Here is an 18,810-nt window from a genome sequence, read left to right as displayed (position 1 = left end):
GTTCCCAGATGGAAATCAAAACAAGAGGCTCCATGCTCAGATTCACTGTGAAAAATCACTTGATGATTTTTGCAAGCCCTTTGCTAACAGTGCTCCTAAAAGCCCTGGCTCCTGGATTAAAAAAAACCAACCCAGATCACAGACACAGTTAGGCACAGACTCTTCCAGAGACAGGGCTCAAGGAGGCACTAAAAGAGAAAACCCAAATCAAACAGCCAGGCCCCTTTTTGAGACTGAGATCACTTTTATTTTCAGTCATTTTGGCGAGGATATGTGCACAAGTGTGGGTGTGGTGTGTGTACGCGTGTGCATGTGTGTGTGCGCAGAGTCCTGCCCAGTGATGTAGATTATATGAATACCTGCAATTACAGTCCATGAACTGAGCCATGAAGTGCATGATGAGTGCTACACTGAGGCCCACTTGCTTGCCTCTTTTTGTGCTTACTGCAGTGCAGCATCTCTACCTCCCCACACTGCCATTTCAAGGTTGCCAGCCCAAGATCCAATCTGAAGGGCATAGGAAGAGCTGAGGTCCAGAATCTGGCTCTAGAGGAGTGAGCCAGTGGGTGAGCTCCTAAATACATTTGCAATTCCATTTAACAGAGACATATCTGGCTTCTTGGAGCGAGCAGCCCCTACTGCTGACAATTTTAACTCTCTCAGAGAGAGAAAGGGGAAGCGACCGGGGACCCTGTGTAAGCTCTGGTGCTAGGGCACAACTTAGTGGAGCTTGGGTTCCTGGGAAAGCAGCACCCAAATACACTATTGAGTTTTCACAGCCACGGTGGAACTGTAGCATGGGGGATACTGCAAGGGAGATGACCGATCCTTCTGCAGCCCCCATACTCTTCCATGTGATTCAAGAAACAAGACAGGTTAAATTGCAGTCTGGTCTCTGTTTCTGTTTAAAGCTGAGTCCCCCCCAAGCTCAGAGCAGAGGCGGAATGCAAAAGAGCAGCACTGCCACAAAAGTCAAATGCATTCTGACCTTGTGGCAGATTGGAAACAATCTTATTTCTCTGATAGTTTTGCCTTTATCACAGATAAAGTAGAGGTATCCCATCACTCAGGACCATCTGCAGTTGCCAGAGGCCTCCAACTACCCCAGCAAGCCCAGAGATGAGACAGATGTACAGCATCAGCCTCTGGGCTCCCTCTCACTCCACCACAAATTTGTGCTCCTTAGGGACATGCAGAAGGGTCTATCTGCTGCTATCCTGCGAATTGCACTTGGACAGATGCAGGTTTGAATCCCAGGTTTTGCTTCAGAGCATAACAGGTACTCCAGGACACGTTCCAGTTGCTGAAAGTCCTGCAGTGCAAAGCAACTTGCCAGCTCTGCTTCCAACCTTTCTACACCAGTTTACTCAGGAAATAACTGGTCAGCAAGCAAGGGGTCTGCAAACATTGCAATACGCAAAAACAGTGCAGTCCTCTCGATTGAAGTAGTGATGTAGTACCAGGAGATCCTCCTCCTGTTCCAAAGGATTTAAATTCACTGTCAGTGAGACAATTTATGCCCCAGTTCTTTCTGCCCTCTTCATAACACACTTTCAGTAAAGGCTGCAGGGTGCTCCACAGAGGCCTTAGTTGTTTCTAACAGTTCAGTATCTCTCCAAGAGGGGACAAGAACAGGAACACAATAGATGCTCTGAACTCAGGTATCTCTGCTCTTAAGGGCATTGCCTCCATGCCTGATTTCCTTGCAGTCTGACTCGTGAAAAACAACAGATCCTGCAAAAATACAGGGCCCTTATCCCTGAGGCTCAGGGATGTTAAGCAGGGTCTAAGAGGCAGGAGCTCAGCAAAGGGACTCTGTGCAGAGGATTCGAGGACATGTCCTTAAGAGAGAGTAACAGTAAAATCAAAAGGAACATCAGCCACTCGGCCTGGTTCTCCTGCACAGATCTCCCACTTTGCAGTTGCAAAGGGGAGCTGGTTTGAACTGCATAGAAAATTAAATGGCTTTTGCATATTAAAAAAATACAGATGAAAATAGTTACACCAGTTACTAAACAGTGGGCAGATGAGCAATCACCATTACATATTAAATAGACCCAACTAGACTGATCTCCACATGGCCACACTCCCAGCATTACAGCTTCAGTGCAGACAGCAGACTGAGTGCCTGCAAAGGCCAGGTAATGCTGTGCTCCTGCTTAGGTGGCATGCCCTGGTAGAAAGGCTGCAGTCCCAAGGAGCAGGCTGTAAGACACCTGTTCTGTTCTCTCACTCCTTCAATGCTTATGCATCCCAGACCAGATGGGGTGCACTGGGAAACAGGCCTCCAGCTGGAAAAGGACTCCACTTTGTGGTTTCTTTGCAACGTGGTTTCCACAAAAGGTCACAGGAACAAATCTTTAGTTTCTTCCTATGGAGAACGGAAAGAGAGGTGAGTAGCAGCAACGAGAGGAGTAGGTCACCCAGCATAGGAGGCGACAGTAGGGAAAGACTCAGGACAAAGGAGTTTCCCAGCACTATTCCTGACACCTTTCAAAGATTTCACCTCCCTTCCACTCCCTCCAGCCACCACAGGCAATTTCTAGTCCCAAATTTATCTACAGAAGCACAATGGATTAATGCTTCTCACAGACAAAAGAAAGGTTTGAATGCCCATTGCCAGAGGTGGCATGTCAACGTGAAATCTGAACCCAAGCTCTCCCCAGCTGGAATGATAGCCTGAAGAGACAGGAAGCAGACTAAGCTGCCAGTTTTTATTTGGCAGGCTTCCCCCTATGAAGTGAGGCACAAAGGCTTGATTTCTTCCACCTGGCCACCACAATCTCCCACTTGAGTGGATTCTGCCCTGCATTTCCCCATGTTAAGTTCATGCCAATAGGGATATTTGCAGCCCTGCACACAAAGCTGGCAATTGAAGAACCAGAAGCCAGGGAACCTCACCTGTGCAACAGCAGCAGATCCCAGCAGGATGCATGTCACTGTTATGCACCAATTGCAGGCTTGGCCAGCCTCTATCCTTGTGGGCACTGCCTGCCAATCAGTATTACCCATCTCAGGTCTGCTATTACAGCCCAAAGGACTCAACACAAGCATTTTAAAGTCCCTCAGCTCTCAGACCTCCACCAGTATCAGATGAAGGGATCCTGTCTTGGGAAATGCAGGCCTCCTAATTGACTTACACTAAATCAAATATTTGCATGGAATAGGACTCATGCAGTCCAGTTATGAGGGCTCAGGTGTAGGGCACAAACTTATGGCAACATCTCAGAAGTCTTCAAAACGTATTCAGGGAAGAAGCCAGCACTGTGGTGCCAGCTCAAGGGGATCAGGGCCACTTTGCACTACACAGCCACAGGCTGCTTCACTAGATTTCTGCACCAAGATGCTTGGGTGGCTTTAGTAGGAAGAGAACCTCTATCTAGAATGCTCTAGTGGCCAAAACACATGGAGAGTACCACAATAGTAACTCCAGAGCATCAATGCATGGCCGACTATGAGCTGTTGGGGGCCAGTGATACAGAAGAAATAGCAGGTGCCAGAGACACACTGACCACTCTTCTGTCCCTGTGTGATTATAACACATCCTTGCTGCTTCATGGCACAGTGCATGTAAACATACAAAGCAGGAAACCCCACCTGCTGCTTCTCCTGCTCTGCCAGCCACTGCCCAAGCCCGATGTGTGCGGGACAGAAAACTGTTTTGCAGTGGAGCAATTTTAAAGGCTTCACAGCATCAGCCCCCTCCTCAACAAAGCCTTGGCCAGCTGCCACAAAACTCACTTGTCCAGGAACAAATCCAGGGAATCCCGCTACAGCTCATTTCAAGAGACTTTCCTCCAAAGCAGGTCTGAATTAAACGGTACCAAGAACATTTTTACATTCATCATGAGATCCAAATGGGTTTTCAACACACGATCAATGGGTCCACAGAATCCTATCCCCAGCGCTTCCCCTCTGGCCAGCCGCCCTGACATCTGCAGCAATCATTTGCTTCATGCCTTGTTGTTGTCCCCAGTCTCCAGGTGACTGCATCCACTCCAGCTAGGAGGCCCCCACCTGGGAGCTGCCCCTGTCCCACAGTGTTTCAGAGTCCAAAGTCCCATCGATCCTTGTCAGCATGCAACTCCACAACTGGAGAGATGGGAGCACTGCAGAGCGTCAGCCAAGTTCTGCCTGATGGAAAACCTTTGGCACCAGCACTGGCGATTTATCTGGAAGAGGAAAAGATAAAGTAAGGTGTAATGAGCAGCAGGGTTTGTAGTGCCTGTGATGAATAACCTAAGACACAATTTTCTCTAGGCTTCTAGATAAGGAGGGTGAGTTCTTTAAAAGTGACACAGACTTTTTTTGGAACACAAGTTTGCTGGCAACAGAGTGACTGTGAAATTGGGACACAGTTGTCAGACACCATGGAAGACAAGCTGGAGGACAGGGGGACAAGTGCATAGGCATAGCCTGGAAGTGCAGCACAACAATAATTGCAGCATCAGGTTAGAAACATGCTATGCCAAATACACACACAGGAGGACCAAATCAATACACAGTGGCAGCCTGTCTCTCAGCATCACAGCAGCTACTTTTTTTCCTGCCCCAGGTGGACACTTCACACACAGCTTAACACCCATCCATCTCTGAAACTATTCTGCAGGATGAGGATATTTTGGGTTGGGGAGTACTGAACACAGAGAATACCCTCCATAGTTACTTTTAGACACTGAAATTGCAGTAATAGACATCCACATGCATCACAGCCAAATTCCCTTGCTCTGCTCCAAGGAGAGGAGATCATGGGTGCATTTCTGTTCTGCAATAAATGCACTGGCTGTTTTTGTGAGTGTGGTTCCACATTTCTTCCCACCACAACATAGCTCTGTTTTCCAAGCACGTTCCCACGCTGTGGAGGACATAATACACTGGAGGGCAGAGCTTCTGTCCAGAGGGGCCTCATCAAGTTGGAGAATTGGGCCAGCAACAGGGCTGTGAAATTAAACAAGGACAAGTGCATAGCCCTACACCCAAATCAGAACAATCTGATGTACCACCATAGCCTGGGGCCCAGCTGGCTTGGGGTCTGGTGGAGAGTATGTTGAACACAAGCCAGTAGTGCATCTTTGTGGCAATGAAAGACAAGCTACAATATGTGAGACTCAGATGGGACAGAAGGAAAAGAAGTTCTGCACCAGGAGAATAGTGCAATTGTAAAGTTCAGAGATATGGTGACACCTCCATCCTTGGCAGTCATCAACTCTTGCCTATACAAGGTCTCAAGCAACCTGACCTGGCTGAGAGGCCACCCCTGCTTGGAGCAGGAGTGGCCAGAGATGTCATGCCTAAACTTCCCTATGACTGTAGAGTGATCTGATCTGCCCTGCCCTCTACGTGTGTCTGGCATCTACCACAACACACCTCAGGAAACACCTCAACCCATTTTACTTGTACCACTTATCCTTTGAGTGGGATGCCTATATCTACAAATAATTAGAACAGCTCCCAGGCTGTGGGGCTACCACCTTCCATTAAAAAAAACAAAAAAAAAGCTTAGTGAACATGTTTTGTATAGGCTTTCTGGTGTCTGCTGACAAGGAAAGGGGTTCTGCTTTCAAGTCTCACTTGGAACAAGGGCTGATCACAGTAGGAGTGGGGGGGTAAACCAAGGCAACATTAACTCGCTCGCTGCCATTCTTGGGACAGATGATCTCTGTCAATCCCTCTGGTCTCGGCTGACTCAGTAGTTCTCCTGTGAACAAGGGAAAAGAATGACAACATTTAAGCATCAAGACAGTTTTGATTTTAACACATCTTTCCCCTTCTCACCAAGTAAACATCAGTGACAGATGCAAGTGAGCACTGTAAGAGGGCTTACTGGTCCTGTAACCCAAGCAGGTCTAATCCATGTAACCGTGGTGATGTCCTGGTGATTACAGCTTGGAGACCTGCTCCACACAAATGTAACAACTGCCATCTTTACTGTCTCTGCTTTGAATCACTGCACACAGAGAGCTCCTTAGAGATTCAGGGCATCTAGATGGAGTCTTATGAGAGAGCAGGTTTAGGAGTAGGTGTTTTAACTAGGCTTTGGAGGCAGACAGGATCCAGAATCACAGAATGTTAGGGGTTGGAAGGAACCTTGAAAGATCACTGAGTCCATCCCCACTGCCAGAACAGGATCACCTAGAGCAAGTCACACAGGAATCGATCCAGGTGGGTTTTGAAGTTTACTTTCATTCTCTGTGAAAGGGAAGAAGCTGACCTGTAGCATCAGCAGGAAATCGGTAGACAGGGAAAGATACAGATAAAAGCCCTCCTATTCACATCTGCATATTACAGCAATCCACACCCACAAAACTACCCAAAGAATAAACTTCTGGTTCAAGCACAAAGATGCAACAAGAATCCTGCCAAGATCACCTTCTTAGCCAAACAAAAAAAAGCCCCCCCAAAACCCAAACCAAACAAAAAAAGCCCCCCAAAACCCAAACCAAACAAAAAAAGCCCCCCCAAAACCCAAACCAAACAAAAAAAGCCCCCCCAAAACCCAAACCAAACAAAAAAAGCCCCCCCAAACACACACAAAAAAAAAAAAACCACCAGGAAGAAGCTGGTTTGAAAGCACTGACACAGACATAATTTTTGCATTAGTTTAGTATTTTTCCTCTAAGAAATTCTAGGGAGGAACCTCAAACTAGTGACATGGTGGCTCCAAACAATTCTTCCTGTTGCAGCTGTCCAGTCATTGCTCCAGTACTGCAGTTTGTGAGCTGGAGCTACTTAGGAGTTGGAGAGATCCTGCTGTTCTGTGATGGCTGTCCAGATGCAGGATGCCTCTCTTAGCTGCCAGAACAGTATTTAGTAGCAGGTAAAAATACTCATGAGGATTCCCTAACGCTGGATGCACTTGCCACAGCTGCCATGGGACTGCTGCCGTGTCCTGTCAGTGCTCAGGGTCATGCTATGCTCTGCTGAGCACGCAGATTCCAGCTCCCACCCATCAGCTCTTCCCTAATAGAGGCAGTACCAGCTCTATATTGAGTAAGTAGCAGTGTGGGGCTCTCGCGCTGTGTGGTATCCCTCTGCTAAATGAGCTGCGTCAGCTCCGCTGTTCAAGTGCCAAGTTGGCAGCTTCCCACTGCTGGCAACCTTGCAGAATGTAGCCAGGGCAAGACACAGGTCAGCATAGCAAGAGGTGAAAGGCAGGTGCTGAGATGTGCCCAGCTCTGAGAAACACTTCCCCAAAAGCTCTCACAGCAACTCAAGTTTCCTCCTGGCTCCATTCCATACTTGACTGGTCCCAGCAGGGCAGATTCACCAGCCATTGACATGACATCTCCTCAGCATAGTCTAGTCACAGCTTAGACACTCCACAGCACCAGAAGTACCTCTTGAAAACAATCTGGTAGCAGGTAGGGTGTGCTCTCAAAGACACAGGATGGTAGCCTCCATGCCCATTAAGGGCTCAATTCTTCTCTTGAGTGTGCCACTTCAGTGCCAGACAGCTCTACTTGAGGCAGAGGCACCAGGCCACATCTGGCTTCTGCCAGCTAGTTCAGCAACTTTCTTTACAGAGGGAGGCCAGTGGTAAGCAGGCTGCAGTCACAGGTCCACAAAACACTCTTTACCTGTCAATTAAGCAGCCCCTGTGAGCTGTCCTCAATTCTACTAAAAAACTCAAGACAGGTGGTTCTTGGACTTCCTTATTTTGAAATGCTGTTAAAAAACGAGTATCAGGGAAAGAGTGTCTCCCTGTGTCTAGCGATGATTGACAGGTACCCCAGGAAAACCTTAAAAGTAACCGTGCTTTGAAGAAGTACTGACCAGCCTGTGTAGCAATGGCACAACAACCAGCCCCATCGTGCCTGAAGACCCTCAGATGCCTTCACAGCATCACAGTATCACCAAGGTTGGAAGAGACCTCAAAGATCATCAAGTCCAACCCGTCACCACAGACTTCATGACTAGACCGTGGCACCAAGTGCCACATGCAATCCCCTCTTGAACCCCTCCAGGCCTTCCTCTCCTCCTCACAATTTCTCTTCTCACTTTCATGAAAAAGGCAATCTAAAACCTCTTGGTTTTTCCAAAGCAAGAACACAGCATTTGGTATCATGAAATCAGAGGTGAGGTCTTGGCAGGGAACACACACACAGTTCCTCTTGAGAGACAGCCCACCTCTGGGACCAGTAATTCCAGTTTGCCCCCATGGGCTGCAATCTGAATTTGCAGTTGGTTTGAATACCTACCCTTGTCTCACACCCACACTCAAACCTGAAGTGGCAGAGAGGCTTTTAAGCCATGCAGACAGGTCTCCCAAAATCCTGATGGTATTTGCAATTCAAAGTTAAATCTGCAAGGCAGCGTCCTCAATTACGTGAGCTGTCACACACCGAAACCCGCGCCGCAGCCCATCGTGCACAGACACCACCAGGCTCTGTGTCGCAGTGACTCCCAGGTTTCCATCCAGCCCCAGGTTCACTTCCAAAGCGCAGTGTTGCTAACAGTACTGAAAACAGTGGCTCTGAAAGATGAGTCACAAAATCAGTGTACTATTATGTGCTTTTAAGACAGGGCTAATATCCACTAGATCTTAAAAAGAGAGGAATGCAATATGACTGGTCTGTCTGCTGGAGCCTCCATTCCCATTTCCCCACTTCAGAAATTTTTACACGAAGATTTCTCAAGCAGAGGAAATGGCTGCAGGGTAAAACAGATGCCTGATTTGCAGGCAAACACCTTCTCACAGCTCATCAGTCAGCCATTATTTGCTTTATGGCAGCCTTCCCCTCTAGGTTGCCTCAGGAAAAAAAGTGCACCTCATTCAGACTAAGCCCTGTACACATCTTCTCCAGCCCCGCTTCTATTTCCTGCTGACATACAGGTTGCTCTCCAGAAAGAAGACTTTCCTCACAACTACTCCATAAGATACATCATGCACCAAGTGGGCAGAAGGTCACCTGTGCATCCTTCCTACTCTACCCCTCCTAGCTAGAGGTTGTCCCACTGCTTTTCCGACATGGCGTTCTCATCCCTTGTCTTTACAAGCTGCTCACCTCTGTGGCACTAACTCATCACAATTCTAAACCAGACAGGACTAAATCTCACTTCACATCACTTGGTCATCAGAAAAAGACAGTGCAAATCCCACTGCAATATGCAGTCCTCAGAGCTGTAACACACTGGCATTGAGACACTGCTTGGATGCAACTCTTCAGGCCCGGAATGTCTTGGAGGTTTCAAAAACCTTATGTTTTTATTGAGAAATTATTCAAACTGCAGAAAATTAGAACTATTCAGGGCTGCAACAGGGTGGGAAAGAGAAGATCAAATTAAGTATTGCACTAATACAACAGAAAAAGCCAAGTGCTTGGGGTGCAGTGTGTTTGCTTGGTGTAACTGCTACATTAAATGCAGCTAGAGCAGCAGACATCTGCAGCACTTGTGCTGCCCATAGCCAGGCTGTATTTTGATAGCACATTCCTTCACAAGCATGTCACTAATTTTACTGGAAACCTCAGTTCTGCCTGCACCCTCTAAAAGGCTGCCCTGCAACTGAACACACACAAACCATGACATTTACTCTTGTCTTGATGTGGCCTTGGTTTTAATGTTAACTTCCACAGAAGCCACTAAGATTTTAGCCAAAACAACAACTACTTTGTCAAAAAGCTAAAGACTAACACAGTTGAGTTTTGGAAGAGTTAGCCAGTCTTCCAGGAGACAAATTTGCATTACCAAGATTAGTCATCTGATTTAGGAGCATGAGGCCTATTTGCAAAGGCACTTTAATGCTAAGTACCTGCTGAACAAGGCCTGATTTTTAGATGCATCTATGTTCCAGTTTGGGTGATAACAAAAATGCATCCATCAAGCCTGGTTAAAAGCATCTGCGAACAGATAGCAGATGCTTTAGGAGATGCTCCTTTGCTGCCTCTATTTTCAATGGCACAAGTGGTGGGAGGAGTTGCATCTGTCCTGTGACCCCTCTCCTAGAATTTTTGCACAGGTATCCATAACTGGGTAAAACGTGCTGTACAGCAAGATAAGGCTGAGATACAAACAGACCCTGTCATGAAACTACCATGGTTGGTTTTGACTGCAGAATAAGCCAGTTTGTAAACTCTCCCAGGCAGATGGGCTGAGTCATGATGCCTGCACCATTTAAAGGAAACCTGCTACACACAGGTAGTCCCAGGCAGACCCATGCCCAAAACTCCCCTAGAAGGGCTTGTTTCCTCTCATCATTAGCCAGATCACATGAAGGAGGTATTTCTATGTGAGCAAGATATTCATGAATGACAATGTTTTATCCAAAAACAGACGCAGGCATGACCAACTTTCAGCTACTTGGGCTGGGTTCCTGGGCCAGGCTGGTGCCTGCCCTGTGAGGATAACTACATATGCCAGACAGCTCAACTGTGCACTCAGGGCATGAGGAAGACACTTCACTGCCATATATGCCCAGGAACCCAGAAAAGCGTCAGTGTACAATTTTTCTGTCAAGCAGAGTTAGGCACATTATTCTCTGATTTACTGTGATTAGGGGAGAGAGGCCTTCCTGGGAGCCCGTGCCAGCAACTAGACCCATGCATGCTGCAAAGCACACTTCACTGCCCTTTAGGAAACACCCATGACATGCCAAATACCCATGACAAATCAGAAAGCTAGGAGGGAAGCTGACAGCAAGGAAAGCGAGTACTTGCAGGAGTATTCAGTTACTCCATGCTGGCAGCCAGACTGGGCCAGCTGTAAGCCTACTTGACAGTGCAACAGAAAGATTTTGCATGCAAAGAGGAAAATCCCACCCGGACCATTTGCCTTCACACAGTTCCCACTGCCATGGCTGTGTGAAGTGGCACAAGGCTCCCTGTTGATGTGTCAACAATTTGCAGCAAGGGAACAGGTGAGACTGCTATGTCATCTTCCTTCTCTCAGAGCTCCCAGCAGAAACAGTATCAGTGTGATGGTGCTTTTCATTTTCATGCTATCATTCCTGCTCTCAGGATCCAGGACAATCAGCAAGCTGTGGATAAGAAGGATCCTGGCCCCGGCTCTGTGGTGCTACTTCTCTCTGTTCAGCCTGCTTGGGCCCGTGACACTCCTCTCCTTCACACAGTCTTACCTCCTTTAACCCATGCAAAGAGATTGAGGTTGGAGAAGCTACAGCTTCTCTGCCTGGCTGCTGTTTTGAGCTTCAACAGCTGGAGCGCTTAAACTCATGCTGTTTCTATGACAAATTTGATCTAATTGTGTAAGAGCCACATGCACAGATTCCCTGCTCTGCTGCAAGCACAGACAACACCCTCACACACTGGGACCTTGCAGCCAGCTCTACAGTAGATGAGAAATCTACCAAGAGTCTTGGAAGAAGGAGAGGGAAGAAGATAGTGTCTCACACCAAGCCTGGTTCTACTCCACCCCATTTAAATCTCATCTTTCCCACTCTACTTGGATGAAATGAACGAGTTGCTTCCTGCAGATGTTGCTGCGAACAATGCACAAGGTCACTCTCAAGCCCTGCGCACAGAAAATACTGCTCTGTATTGTCATGAATTTTTAATATGCTCCTCGCAGCGCTGCCTGCATCTCACGCACAAAAACATTCCCCAGAAAGTCAGAACTCCACGCTTTCCTTGGTTTACTTCTGGAATCCTGAGTGACCCTATCTACTTGGCCTGTTTGGAGCAGAAACCTCAAAGTTAAAACTTGATTTTCTTCTCTCTGGAAGCTACTTTCCTGGCTAAAAACACAGCAAAAATAAAGAAGCTGATAGCAGAGACATCACAAAAGGGAGTAAAGTAGAATGAAATCCACATTACGAACAAGAGTTTCATGAGCAGTCCTGGTTAAAGAAGCTTAACTCTAGCGGACAAAAACAATGACAAAAAGCTCAGCCTGTAAAAGTGCCATAGTGGAAGAGACCACTGTGGAAAAAAGCTATGGAAAATAAAAGGTCTGTTGGTAAGCAGGCTGGTGAGCAGAGACACTCATCATGTACAGCATGCGCTCAGGAACCAATCAGCCTGGGATTAAATATAGTTTTAAAAAAGGAAATGGAAGGGTTAGAAACAAAAAGCAAAACTTGCTCTGGAAATGCAGAGTAGGAAAGGTGGTCAGTTGCAAGGTGAAGGACCAAACTGCAGAGATGAGTCCCCAAGACCAGAAGCTGCCAGAACAGAGAAATTGATATGGAGAGCAAGGAAGAAGGTTAGAGCTTTCTTAATTACACAAAAGGAACTGATGGCAATTTGCCATTTCTTCTTTGAAGGCTTCAAGACCAAAAGTGCCAGCAGTAACACCTTCCTTGAACACTGCGCACATCCATGGCTACTCAGCTCCACTCTGGAGCATCACGACTGCCAGAAGGGCAGGCCCAACCTTGGCACTGCTGGGTGGCCCAAGCACCAGAGAGCTTTCCAGATCCTGCATTCACAGTATCATTTGCCTTTCAAGCCAGATCCTCACCTCTATGCCTCACAGCTCTGGATGTGGCCATGAATGTGAACTACCTTGAACCTTCTCTCAGCTGGCTGCACAGGAAAATATTTCCCCAAGGCTCTTAATTGATGACAGATGACAGAAATACAGAACAACCTCCACGGTGGATCCCTGGAAACAAGCAGGAGCGCTTTTCAACTTGGAGCTGACAGGTCTAGGTCAAGCTTCAGGACCTAGAGCTGCATCTCCCCAGACTGGGAATCCCAGACCTGCTGCCGAAGCTGCGCTTTGCTCAGCTTGTTACAAACAGCTCTTGCTACCCCAACAGATCACTCTGCACTTCAGTTCCTACCCAAGGAGGCTACCAGGCTTATCACCCTGGCAGGAAGCCAAGGACCATGCCAAAGGGTGAGGTGCCCTGTGAGGCCTGACCAGAAGACAGAGAGACAGAAGCTGTCCCTGGCAATCACTATCTCTAATTTTAGTCACTCAGGGGAGAGGTCACAGAAACACCAGCTAGAGACTGGAAGGCTTAAGGGGGTTAAATATGCTACTTCTTCTCCAAGTCATGACAGGGTCAGCTAGCTCTTAACTCCCTACTGTCATAGCAGAAGAGGACATACACACCTTCAGTGACTGCAAAAGCTCTGGTGAAGATTTTGGCACCAGTGGGCAGAGAAATTTGTGTGGGATGCAATTTAGATGCTCAACTCAGCAGCTGAAGGAGGGTAATTATTAAAAATACCAATTTACATCTCATCTATGGATTTTCCCCAACATGAGTTATTTGACATCCCTCACCAGTGTGGTGGTACAAGGTTTCCCAGCATGAAACTTGGCAAACTCCATGGTTGTCCCAAAATATGAGTTAATAATCCTTTTCTGAGGCACACAGAAGTTAATTATAGTTAGAACTGCAAAAACAGTTAAAAGCAAAACATAGAAGCCCCCACATTCTCCATACCTCACAATTCAGTGCTTCCTATCAACATGATCACAAACTGGAATGGGAAAGCAGTAGCAAATAATCAAAATAACTCTAGGAGCAGTCATGACAATTTGAGCCCTTCCATTTCATTCTAACAGCATGAAATAAACAGCTTAGAGAAATAAAGAATGGTGGTCAGCTACCTAATTCTTAAGCCAGTGCAAATAGCTGATATACTACCAGTATGGCCACATGATGCATGCACCATCTCTCTCCTCTTTCCACAGCTCATGAAATACTGATCACAGAGAGCACTTATGTCTGGTAACACTGCCATCTGAGCAAGAGACTTGCCATGAGGAGAGAAGACTGTGGCTTTTGATACCAGCAGCTCCTCCAAAAAAAGAAGAGGGAGGGCAAACATGGTGCCATTTCTCCACTCTGTCCCATCAAACTCCATTTGAAATAGTATTTCAGCATGAGCTAGCTTCCCTCGTTCCAGCTTCAGCTCTACCTGTTGTTGGCCATTCCAACTTTACTCTCCCTGCACAACAGGGAAGGTGGGAGCAAACCACGTCCACCCATGAGTAACAAGAACAGGGGCTGGAGAAAGGAAGTGACCAAAGGGAACAAACAAACAGCATAGCACATGGGCTCAGGAAATGAGAGGGAGCACTGAGGAAAAGTTGAAATAGAAACAAAGATGGTCCAAATTGCTGAATGCTTTGCTGCCCTTCTAAGATCTAAAAAGCTCCTTGAATTAGCAGATTGCAACACAGCACTTTCAGATGACTGCAGTACGAAGGCATTAAAAATTGATTTGCTTCATTAACATTTTAGGACCTTATTAGCTGTAATGCAATTGACTGTCAAGGCATTTTAAGGGAGAGTCACGGTGTAATGAGCTCAGTGTGAATTATCCTCATCCCAGAATAGAAACAGGCCTATCACTGAATAACCAAGCCCAGAATCTACCTTTTGGTTATTTTCAATTCCACCTCTTCAGCCATATATGCCATGAGCGCATTCCCATTCTGCCAAGGCAAGACACCAGCTGGAGAGAAAGCTGCAGACAGCCTTAATCTGTCTGCTCTCACCCAGTAACAGCAAGGCACAACTGCACACAGAGCATCCACCCAAACGCTAGACACCACCAGCTGCAGCCAGTCCAAATGACAACAATTCCCACCAGCCCTGAGCATACCTTTCCAAACATTAATTACAAAGCTATTACACTCCCATCACAGAGGAGATGCTGAGCTTTCTTTCACCCAGATGATTAGCATGATACAGGTTCCACTAAAGGAAAAAAATTTAATTAAAACATCAGGACTGATCAGCATCCTGCCAGCCCTGGTTCTCTGCTGCATTTGGGTCACACCACATTAATAATTTGCCCTAGGACAAGTCAACCCTTGTGTTAGTTGGGTGTGCTTAAGAGAACGCAGTCCCATGGCTTTCCAGCTTTATGTAACTGATGAGGCAGGCCCAAGTCTCAGCCTGTCCCTCTGCTAAATTTAGAGAATCAGGCAAGTCTGCAAGATGTTTTCCCCTCACAATAGTTTGGCTGCAGCACTGCACCCAGAACTGCCTGATCATTTTTATGCTTGCTCCAAAGCAAGAACTGGGAAGCTGGGAGGTTTCCTAGCCCCTGCAGGTACTGAGCTGCACTCAATTAATAACTGACACAGGCAAAACTCCCTGTTGCAACATGCTGTAGATTCAAGAAGCTCACAAATGCTTCACAAAGAAACTGGTCCAGTAAATGGCAAAGAGTCTTTAACCATTACTGATGAAACAATCCCAGTGAAGAAGATAACCAAAGGCTCTGAGAACATCTGGGACAATTTTTTTCTTCAGCTGGCTTGCTCCTTGCCCACAAAATGTCCATGCATGTCACAGCTGAAGGCAGGACTGGCTATGCAGCCCCTCTTCTCAAATAATTGTTCAGCAAAGTCCATCTGGGGAGCAAGAGGTATGCAGTTCCCCTTGTAGCAGATTTTTATATTCTGCTACAATGCTTTTGTTTGTTCTGGGGTTCAGTTGTTTGGATTTTTGTTTGTTTGTGGGTTTTTTGGTTTGTGGGTTTTTGTTTGTTTGTTGGGGTTTTAACTGACTTGCGTTGTGCCAGCCAAGAAAAATGTGAACAAACCAAAACATACATGCAAGACATGCACGTATATGTGCTGTCCAACAGATTTCCCTGGGATTAGATAAACTCCTCCTTGGATAAAAGTAACTTGGCTCCATGAGTTACTGCTGCCTGAAGGTCATTCCAAGGCTTCAGCATGTTCAGCAAATTGAACTGGAGAAAGCTGTAGTTTCAAACCTGCATGGTAAGCATTCTCTTTCAGATCATTTAAGGCAAGACCCATGTGCTATACACCTCTATAAAGCTATTTTGTTTTAAAATGCTCCCTGTTCAGCAAGATGACCACAAAGCCCACTTCAGCAAAAGAATGATTACTAATTTTTTTTTCTCCAGCACTATTGACTAGTCTAAGCAGCAAAGTCTAAATGCCAAAAGTCCTGCTTAGGCTCAAATGTTAGATCAAGTAAGCGTTTTACTTGTTAACTGAGCCAACTCATGCCTACTCAACATGACTTTCTACTTTACTTTACTTTCCACTTTACTGTGGAATTTGACCTATGCATGTACATCATAGTATTACTCCAGACTTGTGCTTAATTAGAGAAAAATGCCTCCTTGGCACTTCTCCTACAAAGCTACCCACATCCTGCTATTTAGTAACTAACACCACACTACACACTGACCACAGGTATGGCTTCACCTGAGCAGAAGCCTGCAGGATCACAGAGGTACCCTTAATTTTAATGTCATCATTTTAGCTTACTTCTCTGGATATGTTTTTTTTCCCTTTACACTGAGGTTTCAGTGGTACATCCTCAGGTCAAGTACTTTTTCCTTGCAAGACAGATTTGTGTGAAGCTATACAGATGAAATAAGAGGAGCAGAGAACTGAGGGTAAGGCCACCTCTGCGCTTGGTCTCAATAAAAGCATTGGTAGTGCACATTTCAGTGCCCAGGCAACACCTCCATGGAGCCCTGAGTTGCCCTACATCCACCAACAGAGGTAGAGAACTGATTTTGGTTTAAAATCTCCATTTGTTTGGTGTAAGATATTTTTGTTGTTAACAAAGTTGCTATCTTTGAAGTCCTGAGTGGGCTGCTAGCTTTGCACTGCTCGATGGTCAGGAACAAAGCCGTCTGTCCTCTTACTATTAAGAGATTACACTTGTCCCCTTTTCCAGAGCAGATGAGAACTATTTTTTTTTTCCCTTCAGTGATTCCTTGGCATTTCCAGTAATTTTAACTATTCCTCTTTGAACCCTCTCATTCCCTAATATTCAAACAGGTAACTAACCTTTGCTTACAAAGACCTTTTCCCCAAGGAAAAGGACTTATGGATTTAACATTATGCTGGTTTACTACCTCTGCTAGAAACTATTTTTACTACTTCTTATTCTTCCACTGGAACACCTGTCAATGGTAAGTCATAGGAGTTCAGAAACAATAGCTTTGCTACTTCACTTCTGCAGACTTCATTGGCTGCTAAAAGCCATCTGGTCTGGCTTTCTGAGTGCCCAATAATAAACTGCAGCATCCATCTTTGCCATTTAAAAAAACCTCTTTTACAGCAGTCATGTTTGCCATGGGGCTGTGAAGAACTCAACCACCTCCCAGGGAGGTGGCAGCATCACCAGAACATTTCACTCCTCCACCACCTCCTCCTTCCCAGGAGCTGCCTGCTCCACTATGGAACTCTGGGACACAACTAAACTCCTTCCTGACCCCCCCATTTTCTTCAGGCAGCTTTCCACCAGAGTGGTAACTCTGAGGTACTTACTGACCAGCGTCATTGTAACACAGCCCTTGCCTCTTCCTCAAGTGTTTCATTAACCCACCTGAACTGCAAGCTGGCTGGCTCTCCTCTGGATGTGCCCAGCACCAACTCCCTCAGAGGGATCTATCTTGGGATGACAACCAGAGTTTTGGCCATAAATAAAGAGGGAGCACAAGCCGAAACTGAATAAAAAAAGCCACCTCTTCCCTCTACCACCACCAAAAGTTTGTTCTGCTTGTCTGTTTGTTCAGAGAAAACAGACCTACTGGCTGCTTCTATCTGCATGTGAGGATTTTGCGTGCTTGGTGACAGGGTAAGCATGCACAGGAGCTCCAGACTTCACCAGCAGCCTTCTGGGAGCCAGACACAGGCACCAGTGTCCCTTCTCTGTGATCTGGTTCCCTCACCTGCCTCAACCTCCTGCATTTTTTCTTAATCACACAAGCCAAGCAAGCAGTCCTCCCATCAAGGCAAAGCTTTATTAAAAAGGACTTCTGATTAAAAAGGAGTTTTAAATCCTTTTGTAACAACAACTGGATTACCTGCATCACACTGCATTATGCAACTAAGGATAAAAGCAGCACAGAGCTAGTGACAAAAATGTTGTCTTCAGAACAGCCACATCTTTGTGGGCAGCTACGAGTTCTGCCACTCACCTGTAAGGTTCAGATGGGGCTGAGCACACAGTGTATCTCAGAGAAGCAGAACTACACACAACACTCGGATGACACAGCAGCCACAGAGCAGAGGCAGGTTTCTGACCTGACTTTAAACCAGAGGTGCTGTTTCAGGAGAACACTACAGTTAAAAACCTCAAGAAACAGGTAAGAGTGAGAAAACACTGACCTGGAGCCTAGCCAAAGGTCTGCCATCAAACATAACTTGTCATGCCAAACTGGCCATGAACTAGAGGCTGGATGAGAACTGCACTCAGTCTGCCCAGCCTCCCTACAAAGGTGACAGTGCCAGCATCCACCCTACCATCCAAGGCCAGAAGCAGCCCTGCAGTAAGCCAGCAGCAATGATGCTCTGCCTGCCCTGCCTGAAGACACCCACCCATGCTTGCAGCTTCTGTCTTTTAACGAGAAGTGCATTTTCAGCATCTGCAAAGTGCTGTGACAGAAATCCAAGCCACTGACTCAAGAGTCAGTCCACTGCACTCCCCCAACCAGCCCATCAGGTACCTCCTCTCATCATGCCTTCCTCAGCCCAGTGTTTTGAGGCGATTTTTTTTGTTTTGTTTTTTTTTTTTTTAAATCAGATCCCTGTGTGAGTCACTAAACTTAAGCATGGTCTTGACTTGTTTGGCAATATTTTCTTAACACTGTGTTTAGCTTCACCAAAGGTACTCAAAAATGTGCCTATGTGTACATACATAACATGCAAGGCTCTCTTTTGTTGTAGAAGGAAGATGTGATTAATTTCAAAGAAGGACAAAGAACAAGTTGAAAATAAAAACACCTTCAAAAGCTTCATAGTAGCTGTCTGTTACAAAAGAAAACAGGGAAAACTACTTTTTTCTGACCCCAAAGAAGGTTCCCAAGCTTTTATTTCATCCACAAAAAGTCTTTACTTTGGCTAAGCCTCTGAAGCATAACTACATTGCTTAGGAACAGCTACACACAA

The 18,810-nt window shown here is 46.2% G+C and overlaps 1 protein-coding gene across 2 annotated transcripts in view; it reads right to left on the bottom strand.

Moving 5' to 3' along the window:
- Positions 1–168: 168 nt before the first annotated feature.
- The window catches only part of MFHAS1 (multifunctional ROCO family signaling regulator 1), a 32,693-nt gene continuing 14,051 nt past the window's right edge, over positions 169–18,810 (bottom strand). The window contains exons 2-4 of one of the 2 annotated variants that reach the window (XR_008462432.1): positions 5,572–5,698; positions 3,742–4,172; positions 169–2,371 (exon numbers count right to left, since the gene is read on the bottom strand). Coding sequence is in view for 1 of the 2 variants with exons in the window: in XM_054165119.1 (XP_054021094.1) it covers positions 4,169–4,172; positions 5,572–5,698 (131 nt within the window). In the remaining variant the exon portion in view is untranslated. Of the gene's footprint in view, positions 2,372–3,521; positions 4,173–5,571; positions 5,699–18,810 lie in introns of those variants that run through there. The other variant, XM_054165119.1, reaches the window with a different exon arrangement.

Source organism: Dryobates pubescens, chromosome 1 (genome assembly GCF_014839835.1).
Source record: "Dryobates pubescens isolate bDryPub1 chromosome 1, bDryPub1.pri, whole genome shotgun sequence".
Classification (NCBI taxonomy): Eukaryota; Metazoa; Chordata; class Aves; order Piciformes; family Picidae; genus Dryobates; species Dryobates pubescens.
Note: the sequence above shows the minus strand (reverse complement) of the source record. Positions and strands in the feature narration are given on the sequence as shown.